General features: G+C 42.7%; 1 protein-coding gene across 1 annotated transcript in view; it reads left to right on the forward strand.

The window, feature by feature from the left end:
- Positions 1 to 15,460, forward strand: part of LOC150039226 (polycystin-1-like protein 1) — an 88,127-nt gene that overhangs the window by 38,365 nt on the left and 34,302 nt on the right. Inside the window, exons 19-27 of the mRNA XM_090327942.1 lie at positions 263 to 319; positions 3,978 to 4,190; positions 5,133 to 5,384; positions 6,483 to 6,593; positions 6,703 to 6,860; positions 7,500 to 7,600; positions 10,881 to 11,073; positions 13,392 to 13,475; positions 15,041 to 15,248. Coding sequence (XP_090184068.1) covers positions 263 to 319; positions 3,978 to 4,190; positions 5,133 to 5,384; positions 6,483 to 6,593; positions 6,703 to 6,860; positions 7,500 to 7,600; positions 10,881 to 11,073; positions 13,392 to 13,475; positions 15,041 to 15,248 — 1,377 coding nt within the window. The remainder of the gene's footprint in view (positions 1 to 262; positions 320 to 3,977; positions 4,191 to 5,132; positions 5,385 to 6,482; positions 6,594 to 6,702; positions 6,861 to 7,499; positions 7,601 to 10,880; positions 11,074 to 13,391; positions 13,476 to 15,040; positions 15,249 to 15,460) is intronic.

The following is a 15,460-nucleotide window of genomic DNA, read 5'->3' on the forward strand; positions in this document are numbered from 1 at the left end:
GCAAAAACAAAACCAGCCCTAAATTAACCAGCAAAAGCTAGACTAGAGGTGTGGCTCAAATGATAAAATACCAATCAGGGAAAAAAAGAAAGAAAGAAAGAAGAAAAGAGAAGGGAGGAAGGAAGAAAGGAGAGAAGAAGACAGGGAGATGGATGGAGAAAGAATGTAGGGAGGAGGAAGAAACGAAATCATAAAGTCTGCTCAACACTAAAAAGATCTTTTTCCACCCTCCCCCCTTTTACTTGCTTGTTTCTGCTATCAGGAAGAAATGATTGATTCGATTCTTTTATTAAGAGACCTCATAGGTCTTCCTCAGAAGGTAAGTGCTATTTATTTGCAAGTATATTTTTTCTGCTTTTTTTTCACTGCATAATTTTGAATGGCCAGTTCCTGAAGAATGAAATTTCTAGAATTACATCTTGACATTTAGATCATGGCTGGAGAATTTTATTCCTGTGTATAGAAATTTGAAAACTTGAGCTTGGAATGTGGCTTAATGGCAGAGTGCTTGCCCAGCATATCTGAAGCCTTGAGTTTAATTCCTCAGTACTATATACACAGAAAACTTGAGAAGTGGTGCTGTGGTTCAAGTAGAGTGGTAGCCTTGAGCAAAAGACGTTCGGGGACAGTACCGAGGCTGTGAGTTGAAGCCCAAGGACTGACAAAAAAAAAACAACAAAAAAACAAAAACAAAAAAACAGGAAAAAAGAAAGAAAGAAAGGGAAAAAAAGAAATTTGAAAATTTAAAGTCGAAATTCATTTTTTAAGGCACTAGCCACATAATGAACATTTTGGTGAAGGTAATGCCTTTCTCACTCAGTATGAAATGGATTATTTCTTCCTTTGGGACGATTTTGCTTTCTTCTCATGCTACCTACTCCATGAACTCTTCAGAGATCTAAGAGAACCCATTTTACTCGAGGCAATGTGTAAATGACTTTATTCTAGCACAATAATGCTTCTTTCTTAAGATCTTTTGAGATACATTGATCTTCTGACTTTAGTGTGAAACATGGTCATAATATGTTCTTACTTAAAAATGTAAAACCTGGTGCCGGTGGCTCAGGCCTGTAACCCCAGCTACTCAGGAGGCTGAGATCTAAGGATTGTGGTTCAAAGCCATCCCAGATAGGAAAATCTGTGAGACTCTTACCTCCAGTTAACTACCAGAAAATTGGAAGCAGTGCTGTGGCCCGAAGTGGTAAAATACTAACCTTGAGGGAAAGAGCTTAGGGACAGTACCCAGGCTTTGAGTTCAAGCCTCAAAACTAACATTTTTTTAAAAAAAATTAAATTAATACGTCTTTTAAGTAGCTGCACAGAAGTTCTAGTTCTATAGTCCAATTTTGAGTAGAATGCATCTTCTTTTCTGTTTTCTTGCTGGTTGTGGGGCTTGAACTGTGGGCTTGGGTGTTGTCCCTGAGCTCTTTAGCTCAAGACTAGAGCTCTACTGCTTGAGCTACAGTGCCACTTCCAGTTTTCTGGTGGTTATTTGGGGTTAAGAGTCTCATGACTTTAGTGCCCAGGCTGGCTTTGAACTGCAATCCTCTCAGCCTCCTGAGTTGCTAGGATTCCAGGCCTGAGCCACCACGCCCAGCTACAATGTGTCTTTATCAGTGTCCCCAGCTCCTTTATTGTTCCTAATCTTTCCCAAACCCATCCATCCCCTCAAGTTACATAGTTCAACTTTTACACCATGTTCATTGAACGTGATGAGAGCATTTTTCCCATACTTCCTCCCTCTGTTCCTGTGTCCCCCTTCTCTCTGGCCCCTTCCTATCATATGTCCTATGAGGCACTTTTCACACTTTTGGTGGATGAGTATTTAAATCGAAGGTGCTATTTTGATGGCTACCTCTAAGATAGGATATTCATAGTAGCTTAACTATGTTTCCAAACTATCTTGATGTTATTGGTTTTTAAACAGTTTGATCATAAGCTGTATTTATGAAAACGTTTTAGCTAAATATATGTTGGAACCTTAATTTTGTCATGTATACACATTAGTGATTGCTAGGAGCAACTAATGGACAAAGAAGAAAGCATTGCTCCCTGTGGTTTAGACATTGCTAAGTATAACTAAATGCAGAGGAAACATGCACTTGAATAAATATGCCAAGACCCAGAATTAGGAACACAACAAAACTGCAGAAATATTGGCAGCCTACCTTAGTGCACTTTTGAAGTTGGTTTTTAAAGGAAATAGGAATGGTAGGACATTGGTGGCTCATGCCTGTAGTCAGGAAGCTGAGTTCTGAGGATTGCAGTTGAAAGCCAGCCAGGCTGGAAAGTCCATGAGACTCTTATCTCCAATTAACTGCCAGGAAACCAGAAGGGGCTCTGTGGGTCAAAATGGTAGAGCTCTAGCCTTGAGCAAAAAAAGCCCAGGGATAGTGCCAGGCCCTGAGTTCAGGCACCACAGCTGACAAAAAAAAGAGGAATGGAAGAAATTCAGACATTAAAATCCACAAGACTCCTAGCTCCAATTAATCAGCAAAAAGCCAGAAGTAGATGGAGGCATAGCTCAAGTGGCACGGCATCAGTTATGACTGAAAAGGCTGACAGAGGCCTTGACTTCAGTTCCTAGTGTTGGCACCAATAAAAAGAAGTAGTAGCCCAGTCCAGTGGCTCACGCCTGTAATCCTAGCTACTCAGGAGCCTGAGATCTGAGGATCGAGGTTCAAAGCCAAGCCAGGCACTAAAAGGCCATTAGATGCTCATCTCCAATTAACCATTAGAAAACTGGAAGTGGTGCTGTGGCTCAAGGAGTAGGGTGGTAGCCTTGACCTAAAGAGCTCAGGAACAGTGCCCAGTCCTAGGGGTAGGGTGGTAGCCTTGAGCTGAAGAGCTCAAGGACAGCGCCCAGGCAGAGTTCAAACTCAATGACCCACAAAAACAAAATCAAACAAACAAACAAACAAAAACAGCCTGGGCAAAAAAGGCTCAAAATCTGTCTCTGGTTAACCAGCAAAAAGTTTGAAATGGAAGTATGGCTCAAGTGGTAGACTGCCTGCCATGGGTAAGAAAGCTAAATAAGAACACAAAGCCCTGTGTTCAAGTCCTAGTACTCAGATTTGCCTTTAAATATCTTTCAGAGCAAGTAGGAAAGAGGAAAAAAAAATTCACTTGTGCCAGTGAAGGACAACTACTTGTTCCAGTGGTTGATAGTAGATAACAGGGACTGTATTGTAGTCTCTACTTTTTATTGTTGTTGTTGTCAGTTGTGGGACTTGAATTCAGGGGCTGGGCACTGTCCCTGGGCTCCTTTGCTCAAGGCTAGTGCTCTACCAATTTGAGCCATAGCTCTACTTCTGGTTTACTGGTGGTTAATTGGAGATAAGAGTGTCATGGCTGGCTTTGAACCATGATCCTCAGGTCACGGCCTCCTGAGTAGTTAGGATTACAAGCATGAGCCACTGGCTTAGTCTCTACTTTTTTGACCGGAAATGGTCCATGGTGAGGGCTTAGGAAAAGGCAGAGAATGCGAATTTTGCCTGGCAAAGAACAGGTAAAGGCCTCTTTATTGAGAAGAAAATGGATAGCACCAAGGAGAAACTTCAGTTATTTGGGGTCAGTAGAGTTCAGTGTGTTAGAAGAGGCACTGTGGCTCAAAGTGGTAGAGTGCTGGCCTTGAGCTGAAAAGCTTAGGGATAGTGCCAAGGCCCTGAATTCAAACCTCATGACTAGAGAAAAAAAAAAGAGTTCAAAGGATTTGTAGAGTGGCTTTTAGCACTCAAACCAGATAATATCAATACCTGAAATGCTGCTGGGGTCATTCTTCCTTTCCTTGATCATTTCATGAGTGAGAACAATTTTCAGGAAGCAAATGGTTGCTGAGACCAAACATGGACCATCCAATTCTGTTGACAAAAAGTTCAATTATACTAATTCTAATAGTAATGAAAAGGGTCCAAATATATGCATTGTGGATGTCAAAAAACGTTTTGTTTTGTTTTTTATCTCTTCTTTTCACATAGTTAAGCTTTGTTAGTGCAGTACACATTCTCAGGTATTCCCAGTCACTCCTTGCTCATGGCCAGTTCTTGGAAAGATTTGTGGGTGATAAAGGACTTGGTCTTGAACTTATCCTTCTCGTTTCTGGAGTCTGGGAAGCCAGCAAACAAGAAAACTTGAAAAATGAGAACTACTTACGAGAAGAAGGAATGAAGGTCATTTCAGATGTGTTGCTAGTAAGTAAGATGTCTTTTCCCTTCATAAGAACTGCAGGGTTAGCTGGGCACTGGTGTCTCACACCTGTAATCCTAGCTACTCAGGAGGCTGAGATCTGTGGATCACGATTCAAAGCCAGGCCTGCATGGAAGTTGGAAGTCTGTGAGATTCTTGTCTCACATTAACCATGAAAACTGAAAGTGGTGTTGTGGCTCAGGTGTCAGAGTGCTAGCCTTGAGCTGAAAAGCTCAGGGACAGTGCCCAGGCCCAGAGTTCAAGCCCCATAAATGATCAAAAAAAACCTGCAGGGAGCTGGGAGTTTGGCCTAGTGGTAGAGTGCTTGCCTAGCACGCACAAAGACCCAGGTTCGATTCCTTAGTACCGCATGCATAGAAAAAAGCCAGAAGTGGTGCTGAGGCTCAAGTGGCAGAGTGCTAGCTTTGAGGAAAAAGCCCAAGAACAGTGCTCAGGCCTTGAGTTCAAGCCCCAGGATTGGCAAAGAAAAAAAAAATCCTTAAGAAAAACAAGAGAATATTTTATTTATTTATTTATTTATTTATTTATTTATTTATTTATTTTTGCCAGTCCTGGGCTTTGAACTCAGGGCCTGAGCACTGTCCTTGGGTTTTCTCAAGGCTAGAGCTCTACCACTTGAGCCTCAGCACCACTTCTGGCTTTTTTCTATGTATGTGATACTGAAGAATCAAACCGGGTCTTCGTGCATGCTAGGCAAGCACTCTACCACTAGGCCAAACTCCAGGCCCCGAGATTATTTTTAAATGCGCAAAATTTTCAGACAAAAAAGAAAGTAGCTTACATTTTAGTATCTTTTGTCATTACATCCTCTATGCATGTCTTTTAGGTAAATGAAACTGACCTTAGCTCAGACAGGGCATCTTGTCATTCTGCTCAATCTGAATCCAGGGGTTTACTCATCTGCCTTGCAAATGCTCTTCTTTCAGAAGTGTCTTTCTTTGAGTCACAAGCATGGATTCCACATGAGCACTGGGCAGATGGAATTCTGGATCCTTCTTCATCACAATCTTCAGAGCTCTGTTCAGAGCCTGGGCTCCATCCAGGTGCATTTACCTGGTGACCTGGCTGGGCTCACTCTTGCTCAAGAAGAAATACAGCGCCCATGCTACATAAGCCAACTCCTGTTCTTCAAGAAGAGCCCCTATCCAGGGGTTCCGGGTCCCGAGCAGGTACTGGTGGTGTTAACTGTCACTTCTATGCAATTCACATTGGCGTGACCAGGAGGTAAACAGAAAAATTAGATTGGCAGGCTTGTACTTGCTTTCTAGCTCCCAGAGAGGAGCTGCTTACCATGTGTTGCTGTCTCCATACCTCTTGGAAAATCAGAATCTCCAGAAAACTCTTAATAAAATGAGGGGTCCAGGGCCAGAAGTTGAGTGCTTACCTAGCATGCACAAAGACCCAGGTTCGATTCCTTGGTACCACACACATACAAAAAGCCAGAAATGGTGCTGTGGCTTAAGTGGTACAGCACTAGCCTTGAGCACAAAGAGGCTCATGGACAGGGCCCAGGCACTGAGTTCAAGCCCCACAACTGACAAAAAATAAAAGGTAACCATGAAAAGACAAGACTGGAGACTTGACCCCAGTGGTAGAGTACCAGTCAAACAAGGGAAAGGACCCCAGGACAAACCAAAAAAAGATTTACCACTACCATTTATGAAGGTGTCATGAATGCGTGAATGTTGACATGAGCTTTGCCACCAGCACCTGGGCCCAGTTATATCCCACACTGAGGGTATGAGAAATATTCCTAGAAAGATAGGAACAAAAACTTGGCTCATTTCTTCAGACTAATATTCCAATAGTCCAGAATAGACGTATACCTAACTGTGTAGCATGAGGGCAGAATTCACCTATCCAACGTAAGGGTGTTCATTATCTAAGCAATTATCATTTACATAGAGCCCATTAAAATTCTGTCCTTTGAAGAATTTTAGGGGCTTCGATGAGTTTGGAATGCACGGTCCCCACGAGTAACTTCTGGGAAGGAGGGGGCCCCTCTGATACCCACTGTTATCTACCACAAGCAGATATGAGCCCTTATAGCAAAATATAAATAATACTTTTTAAAACTTTCAGGGTTAATGATTTTAACAAGAGTAGCAAAAACTCAGCCGGAATCCTACCACCCTACTAAGAAAACCAGACCCTCGTGCCAAGTATGCCCTTTTTCAGAACTGTCCAAATACCATCATTGTGGTTTGCTTTCCTACTTTCACTCCTTGGAGGCACCCATGGGCTTCTTCTTTCTGAGACGATCCTTGTTTCTCAAGGTTGGTGGTGTTGTGGGCATCACTCTCTACAGCTGCGCCAGCAGAAGGCCCATCCCAAGAGGACAGCTACAGACACCCATGACTGTGGAGTTTCGGGAGGAAGATAGCCCTGTAAGGAAAGCCTTTGTCCTGTTCCATTTTGGGCTCAACCCCGTAACTTTCAATGCACTTACTCTTCCAGTGGCAACCTTTGCCCAACTTGTTTTCTTGCCCATGACAGAATAACAAGAGCAACACAACGATGTTTGTATTGCTGCGGAATCAGGTGAACTCCCACCAGTTCACTGGGCTTTCTGGAAATTCCCAGGGATCTCTACAGATACACATCGAATTTTCTAATGGAAAGACAAGAGCATTTCCTGTCATGCTGCTAGTCAGGTGTGTTGAGGGTTTTGTAACTACTCAGGAGGCTGAGACTTGAGGATCATGGTTCAAAGCCATCTGGGGCAGGCAAAACCCTGAGGTGTTCACTTCATTTCTACACATTAAGTTGGTTACTTTTGTTTGTCTTTTAATATAATTTTTAATATGTAGAATTTTTTCTATTAAGAGGCTGGGTGATGCCACAGAGGATCTTTCTAGCCCACACTTCCTTCCTTGCAGTGAGAAGAGTTATTGTTGTTATTTTTGTGCCAGTACTGGAGCTTCACCTCAGAACCTCATGCTCTGACTTAGCTTTTCTCGCCCAGTGCTGACCCTTTACCATGTTAGCCATACTTTCTCCTTCCAGCTTTTTGCTGGATAATTGGAGAGAAAAATCTCTTAGCTGTTTTCCTGGGCTGGATCCTCAGATCTTAGCCTCAAGGTTACAGGTGGAGAAGGACAACTTTAAAGAGATTGAGAGGAAAAGAAACTAGACATTGGGAGAAAAGCATGGAAAAGGGTATCAATGTTCAAGAAGTAATTTACCCACTACCTGATGCATGTCACAATAACCCCTCTATACATTACCCCAACAATAAAATACAAAAAAAAGAAAAACAAGCTTGACATTATTATTTTTCATCTGTCTTTTAGATTCTTCAAGAAGCCTACTCCTTCTGATTTCCTTGTGAAACAGATCCACTCGTGGGATGGACAAACTACTGACATTTACATACCTGCTGTCCTGCAGGAAGGTCAGTGGGCCCAAAGAAACTTTTTGTTTTCAGTTCTCTGGAGAGGGCAAAGCTGCCTGGCAGCAATTTGCTTCCTTGTGACACTGACATCCAAGTCAAGTCTCTTCCTGCTTATACTCTAACCATGGCTCAGTACAAACCACCCCACAAGCAAGAACTATCTTGGTCTCTCTTGGTGTTGGTGAGGAGTACCTGGCCTGTTTCTCCTTAGAGGTGGCTCTTACTGCTTCTCCCCAGGACACCTATGTCTGGGTCTCTGCCTGCCGCAGCCTCTCTTTCGTTCCTCACTTCTGCCAAGCCATCTGACTGCAGCCTTGTTTCCTGCAATCTGCACATCTTGACTTTGTCTCTACCTGCTTGAGCCTACTCTGGCCATCAGGGGCTTCCCCCAAAGAGGAGGACTAGTCTATGTTTCACATGGAAGCATGGAGTACAGGACCATGGGTGACTCTTGCAGATGAAGTGGACAGAGACACAGGACTGGCCTTCATAACCACGGTGCTACTCAGTCTCCTCTGGCTAAAGGCAAGGTAGTAGAGCTTACCATGCCTAAGCAAACTGCACAGGACTAAGAGGATCTCTAGGATATAAAAACAAAAGCCATATAATGGGTGATTGTTGTCCTTAATGTACTATGTTATCTCTCATCTCTTTTGTTGTCCCTTGGTTATCTCATATTATTACAGTATTTCACTTTGTTATCTGATATATTGGATAAATGCGTATTTGGTTATTTGAAATTGGATAGGGAAGGGGGAAAAACAAGATGAGGGGTGGGGGGGAGGGAAATGGGGACCAAGACATGAGAAAGGATATCAATGTATGTGAAGTAATGCACCTTCTATCTGGTGAATATAATGTAACCCTTCTATTCATTACAATAAAAATAAATAAAAAAAGAAATTTCAGGACCAATAGAAAAGTAAAAAAAAAAGACAGATGTTGGCAAAATAGCAACATATAAAAGCTTTTCTGTATTTCAACAATGAGCAGATAGAGAAGGAAATCAGAAAAACAATTCCATTTATAATAGCCTTAAAGAGTATATAATACCTAGGAATAAACCTAGCCAAAGTAGTTAAGGTCTTCTACAACAAAAACTATGAAACTCTAAAGAAAGAAATTAAAGAAGACTCCCATAAGTAAAAGAATTCTCATGTTTATATATCAGCAAAATTAATATTGTGAAAATGGGCATTGTGCCCAAGGTGATCTACAAATTCAATGACATTTGCATCAAAATCTCAATATTTTTCTTCACTAAGACAGAGAAAACAATCCAAAAATGCAAATGGAACCAAAAAGGCTCCAAACAGCCAAGGTAAATCTTGGCCAAAAAAAGGGGAGCAATGTGGGAGATTTTCACAATTTCTTTTTTTTTCATATAATAAGGTAAAATACTGTAACAATATGCGATAACCAAGGGACAGCAAAAGAGATGAGAGATAACCTAGTACATTAAGGACAACAATCACTCATTATATGGTTTTTGTTTCTATATCCTAGAGGTCCTTTTATTTAGCATCATCCTATATGGCCTTATGTATCTAGGTTTTGCTCTATTGTAAATCTCTGGTAAGAGAGCCCAAGGTTTCTACTGATAATGACAAATGAGAGAAACCATTGAGCCTATGTGGTTATCACAATTTCAACCCCCCAACTTTACTACAGCACTATAGTAACAAAAATGGTTTGGTATGGCCCAAAATAGACCAAGAGGCTGGTAGTTTGTCTTAATGGTAGAGTGCTTGCTTAGCACTCATGAAGACACAGCTTGGATTCCTTGGTACCACATACATAGAAAAGCTGGAAGTGGTGCTGTGGCTCAAGTGACAGAGCTCTAGCCATAAGGGAAAAGCTCAAGGACAGTGCTCAGGCCCTGAGTTCAAGGCCCAGGATTGGCAAAAGAAAGAAAGAAAGAAAGAAAGAAAGAAAGAAAGAAAGAAAGAAAGAAAGAAAGAAAGACAGACCTAAAGACCAATAAACTAAACTAGAAGACCCAGAAACAAAACCATATACCTACAGTCTTCTGAGGTTTTACAAAGGAGCCAAAACTTTATGTTGGATAAAAGAAATCCTCTTCAACAATGGTGTTGGGAAAACTATACATTGATATAAAGAAGACTGAAAAATGATCCGTAGTGGTTACCTTGTACATTAATGTCAAGTCAAAATGGATCAAATACCCCAATATAAGACCTGAAACCTTGAAGCTACTACAAGGAGTATGAGAAACATTAGAGTTAATCAGCATACAGAGCCAGGAGTTTGGCCTAGTGGTAGAGTGCTTGCCTAGCATGCCTGAAGACCAGTTTGATTTCTCGGTACCACATACATAGAAAAAGCTGAAAAGGGTGCTGTGGCTCAAGTGGTAGAGCTCTAGTCTTGAGGAAAAGTCCAAGGACAATGCTCAGGCCCTGAGTTCAAGCTCCAGGACTAGAAAAAGAAGAAAAGAATTTATCAGCATAGGCAGGAACTTTCTGAACAGAGTTCCAGGTGCTCAGCAAATTGAAGGGATAACTGCATGAAACTAAAACATTTTTGTACATCCAAGGGCCTAGTTACTAAGCTAAAAAGACTACAGCATGGGAAATCTTCACAGGCTATACATCTGACTAAAGCCTCATTTCCAGAACCTAAGATGTTTGGGAGTGTGGCCAAGTTGTAGTGTGCTTGCTTAGCATGCATGAAGCCCTTGGTTCAGTTCCTCTGTACCACATAGACAGAAAAAGCCAGAAGTAGTGCTGTGGCTCAAATGGTTAAGTAGAATGTTAAGTGATTTTGCCTATATATATATATATGTATATATATACACACACACACGTATATGTGTATGTATACATATACATACATATGGAAAGATGGTCTGAAGCCAAATGGAAAGGTACAGGACCTGTGAGTATTTAGAGTTGGATGATGGGCTGGAGAGAAGCAGGAAGTGGCTTGAATGACAGCTGGAGATAGAGACTGAACACTGTCCAGCCTCACGGGATGGGGTGAACCCTCTGTTCGTAGTATCAGAAGAACCATGGAGCACAGAGGACACTAGGGACACTGTTCCCTTTCTTGGCACCCCATTATTCCTTTGTGAAAGTCTGCATGCAGTTAATTCTCCATGGGATTGCCCCAGACAGGCTGGGAACACCTGTAATCTCAGCTACTTGAGAGGTAGAGATTATGGGATCACAGTTCAAGTCCTGCCTAGGCACTAAGTTTACAAGACCTTATCTCAGCCAGTAAAAAAGTTGGCCATTGTTACATTTTCTTTCTCTTTTCTTAGGAGCTAACATGGGATATTTATCCCTATTGGATGCTGATTATGACAGAAAACCTCCCAACAAGAATTTTGCTAAGGCCCTGAACTATACAGTACATTTCCAATGGCTCCAGTGCATGTTTTGGGATAAGAGAGAGTGGAAATCTGAAAGTTTCTCTCCACAACAAGGAACTTCTCCAGGAAAAGTAAACTGCAGGTATGATCATATTGGTGAGGAATTCTCTGGAACTTTTAGTAAATGACTGCATTTTGTTCTGCCTTTGGCCTATGCCTTTGCCAGGTCATGTTCTATCTCCGGAGTCATCTCAGTCCAGTCCTGAGCATATATACTGTGATATGGGTCTGCATTAGAGCCTTGGGTAGGGGAGCACATCCTCACATCTTCCTGCCCTCTCCCCCCATGGCGATGGACATGTATTAGGCATAGATGCCTATTTATTGAGAGCTGAGTCCAGGGCTGGGAGTGTGACCTAGTGGTAATGTGCTCGCCTAGCATGCATCCCTGGGTTCGATTCCCCGGAACTACATGCACAGAAAAAGCCAAATGTGGTGCTCAAGTGGCAGAGCACTAGCCTTAAGCAAAAAGTGTCAGTTCCCACGCCCTGAGTTCAAGCCCCAGGACTGGGAGGAGAGAGAGAGAAAGAGAGAGGCGGGTGAGGGAGGGAGTTGAGTCCATTGGTAAGGGGTAGACACATCTATTACTTCTAGACACGCTGGTAACCTTTGAGTATGCAGGGTTCTCTGCTCTCATTACCTCTGCCATCCAACTGTGTCATCTGTAGAGATACCCTCCATCCCCTAACCCAGTGCCTGGCTTGATGGTGAGTTTCATGAAGCCAAAAACACCCTGTGTGGTCATAAATAGCCTCCCCATGAATTTCTGGTCATCTCAGTCATGTTACTAAACTGAAAAATATTTATTTTGCTACTCCTAGAGCTTGAACTCAGAGCCTGAGCATTGAACTTGGGCTTTCTCAAGGCTAGAGCTCTATCACTTAGGCCACAACATCATTTCCCACTTTTTCTATGTATGATGTACCAAGGAATCAATCCAGGTCTTCACACATGCTAGGCAAGCACTCTACCACTAGGCCACACGCCTGCACCTAGCAAATATTTTTATTCTATGACATACCTAGCTTACTGATTTTAAAGATAGCTAGTGTATGGGGGGCGGGGGAGGGGGCTGACACCAGTAATCCCAGCTTCACAGGAAGTGGAGACTGAGAAGATCACAGATGAAGGTCAACTCAGGCAAAACAATTCACAAGACTGCTATCTCAACCAACAAGAAGCTGGGCAATGGTGATCATGTCTGTCATCCCAGCTAGTACAGTAAATGTAAAGGAAGAATCATTGGGCTGGGAGTTTGGCCTAGTGGTAGAGTGCTTGCCTATCATGCATAAAGATCCAGGTTCATTCCTTGGTACCACATACACAGAAAAAGCTGGAAATAGTTCTGTGGCTCAAGTGTAGAGCTCTAGCTTTGAGAAAGCCCAAGGACAGTACCCAGGCCCTGAGTTCAAGCCCCAGAACTGGCAAAAAGATAAAATAAATAAATAAATAACTCCCCTCCCCACCAAAGGGAAAAAATTCTAAAAGTACAAAAATTGGAGAGGATGGGAAGTACAACTTAGAGCAAGATGCTCTTATGGTATATGTATAGGGTTAAAAATAAGAAATTCAACCAGATGTGGTGGCTCACGCCTGTAATCCAAGCTCCTTAGGAGGCTGAGATCTAAGGATTGCAGTTTGAAACCAGCCGAGGCAGAAAAGTTAGTGGGACTCTTATTGGCAATAAACTACTCAGAAAAAGCTGGAAGTGGTGCTGTGGCTCAAGTGGTAGTGCACTAACCCTGAGCACAAAGAGGCTTAGGGACAACACCCAGGCCCTGAGTTCAAGCCCTAGGATTAGCAAAATAAATAAATACAAATCTTCTTCAGTCCAATTGAACCATAAGAAACTGTTTTTGTCAAATATGTCCAGTCCCATTATTTTGGAAATATCCATATAGGTTAATTGCTTTTCCTGTATTACACCCTCTAATTATATGGCAATATTCAAACTTCCCGGTAATAGTCCAATAGTCCACTTGATATCAAATTATGCAGTAATATAATCCTCCTTTCTCTGTTACATACTACTTCCTGCTAGGCATTTTTCTAATAGCCAGGGGAACAAAAATGAATAACACATGAGTAATGATCAGGGTGAGGTAGATATTTATGGTGGTTGTTATGGTAACAGTTAACAATGACAGGGTTATTTGTAAAGCTGAAAATAAGCACTTAAGGAAAGGATTACAAGAATTGAGATGGGCTTCCTGAGTAGGGAGGATTACAGATGTGAGCCAGCCACCAGTGTCCAGCACTAACTTAGGTTTTAGATGAACTCTGTAAACTAGGCCTACATGATCAAATGATGACAATTGGAACTTCATCGCTGGCATACGGTCACACTGGAGACAGCTGCATCTACCAAGTTCAGTACCCTAACTGGCATTTCCCTTGTAGCTACCATCGACTGGCATCATTCTCTCTCCTAAGAAACAAGCTGAACTCCAGTTTTGAAGTGAGTGACATTTCCGAGTTACAGAAGTAAGTGCCACATTCTAAACCAAGACTGGGTTTTGCTTTACCACTGCCTGCTCAAGATGCCCACTGATAATTAAGCATCTGCAGGAAATCAGATTGCTTATTTTGTTTTTTGAGAGAGGGATGGATATTAGGAACTAATTTTCTTTAAAGGTTATACTAAACTGTCTGCCCATACTTACATCCACAGATAAGAGATTTATGAATGCAAGAAAGTCAACGGACATTTCTTATACTTAAGTTTAGCTTTGGAACAATGGAAACTTGATCAATTTTTTTCTTTAGTTAATTCTATGGGGATGGCACTGCCAGATCTTCCCAACCTGGTTTCTATGCATTGATACAACTAAGTTTTAACTTGCTTCTGGCTCTCGTGATATTTTCATAGTCACTCTTTTATGCAGAACAGCTCTATTTACAGTTTGAACTATGAACAAATCAAGAGCAAGCTCTGGTGTACAGAAACCTTCCCTGTCTTGTTCATTAAAGATATGCATGTATGTATACATATATGTGTGTGTGTGTGTGTGTGTGTGTGTGTGTGTGTGTGTGTATCTCCAGGTATTGATGGCTCATGAGTGTAATTCTAACTACCCAGGAGGCTGAGATCTGAGAGACCGAGGTTCTAAGCCAGCCTGGGTAGGAAAGTTCGTGAGACTTTTTTTTTTTTTGCCAGTCCTGGGCTTGAGCTCAGGGCTTGAGCACTGTCCTTGGACTTTCTCAAGGCTAGAGCTCTACCACTTGAGCCTCAGCACCACTTCTGGCTTTTTGCTATGTATGTGGGGTACCAAGGAATCGAACCCAGGTCTTCATGCATGCTAGGCAAGCACTTTAACCACTAGGCCAAACTCCTGGCCCTCATGAGACTTTTATGTCCAATTAACCACCTAAAAAATCAGAAGTAGAGCTGTGGCTCAAAGTGGTAGAGTGCTAGCCTTGAGCACAAAAGCTCAGGAACAGCACCCAGTTCAAGCCCTGTGACTGACTCCCCCCCCCCAAAAAAAAAGAAATGAGAAGAAAGAAAAAAAACACAAACAACCCCCCCAATAGATATGTGCCAGTGGCTCATACCTGTAATCCTAGCTATTCAGGAGGCTAAGGATCAGGGCCAGAAGGGGCAGGGGTTTTCTAGCACTGCTCCAAAGGGCACAGGGAAGATGGACCCACTAGTCGGGAGCAGTCAGGGCCACCTACAGTGACAGGTGGGATTCAGCTGAGGCTATAGGAACCACTGCAACCTTTCCTCACTCTGTTCTGCTAGGAGGAAAGAGGAGAGGGGAAATTAGCAAGCATACTGCTGCAACTCACCACACAGCTGGCGTTGCTGAGTCTTCACAGGAGCAGGGAGCAGGTGTCCCAGCCACATTTGGGTCAGCAATCTCCATGGAAGCTGGATCATAGTCCAGGCTGTAGGGGTTAGTCACCGACCACTGGGCTGCTCGGGGTCTGCAGAGCCTTCTCCATGTAGCCTCAAACTCATATCTAAACAAGGACTGGGTATAAGGGTGACAGGGTCAGTCTTCCGATATCTGTTTCCACGCGTCACTATTTCTCTTCCTCATTAACAGGCACCCACAGAACCTGCTTCCCAGTTTTCTTATTGTGGTCCTTGCTATTCTTTATGGATTTCTGGTTACTAAAAACAACTATGTAGATTGGCATAACAAAAAGAAAATTGGATACATTTGTCTGCAAGAAGACACGCCGCCCGGCCACCGCCTGTATGCACTTGTCATGACCACTGGCTTCCAGTCTCCAGCCCGGTTTACCTCAAAGGTAACTTGAGGCTGCTGGGGAGGTCTCTAGTGAGGCTCTAGGGTATGCGTAGGCCTGAGGGTGCCCAAAGCGACCATTTGGTGGGGGCAGTGATGGCTCACATCTGTAATCCTAGCTACCTAGGAGACAGATCAGAGGATCACAGTTTGAAGTCAGCTGGGTGGAAAAGCTTGTGAGACTCTAATCTCCAATTAGACAGCAACAACCCCAAA

Source organism: Megascapheus bottae, unplaced genomic scaffold (assembly GCF_031878675.1).
Source record: "Megascapheus bottae isolate mThoBot1 unplaced genomic scaffold, mThoBot2.hap1 HAP1_SCAFFOLD_77, whole genome shotgun sequence".
NCBI lineage: Eukaryota > Metazoa > Chordata > Mammalia > Rodentia > Geomyidae > Megascapheus > Megascapheus bottae.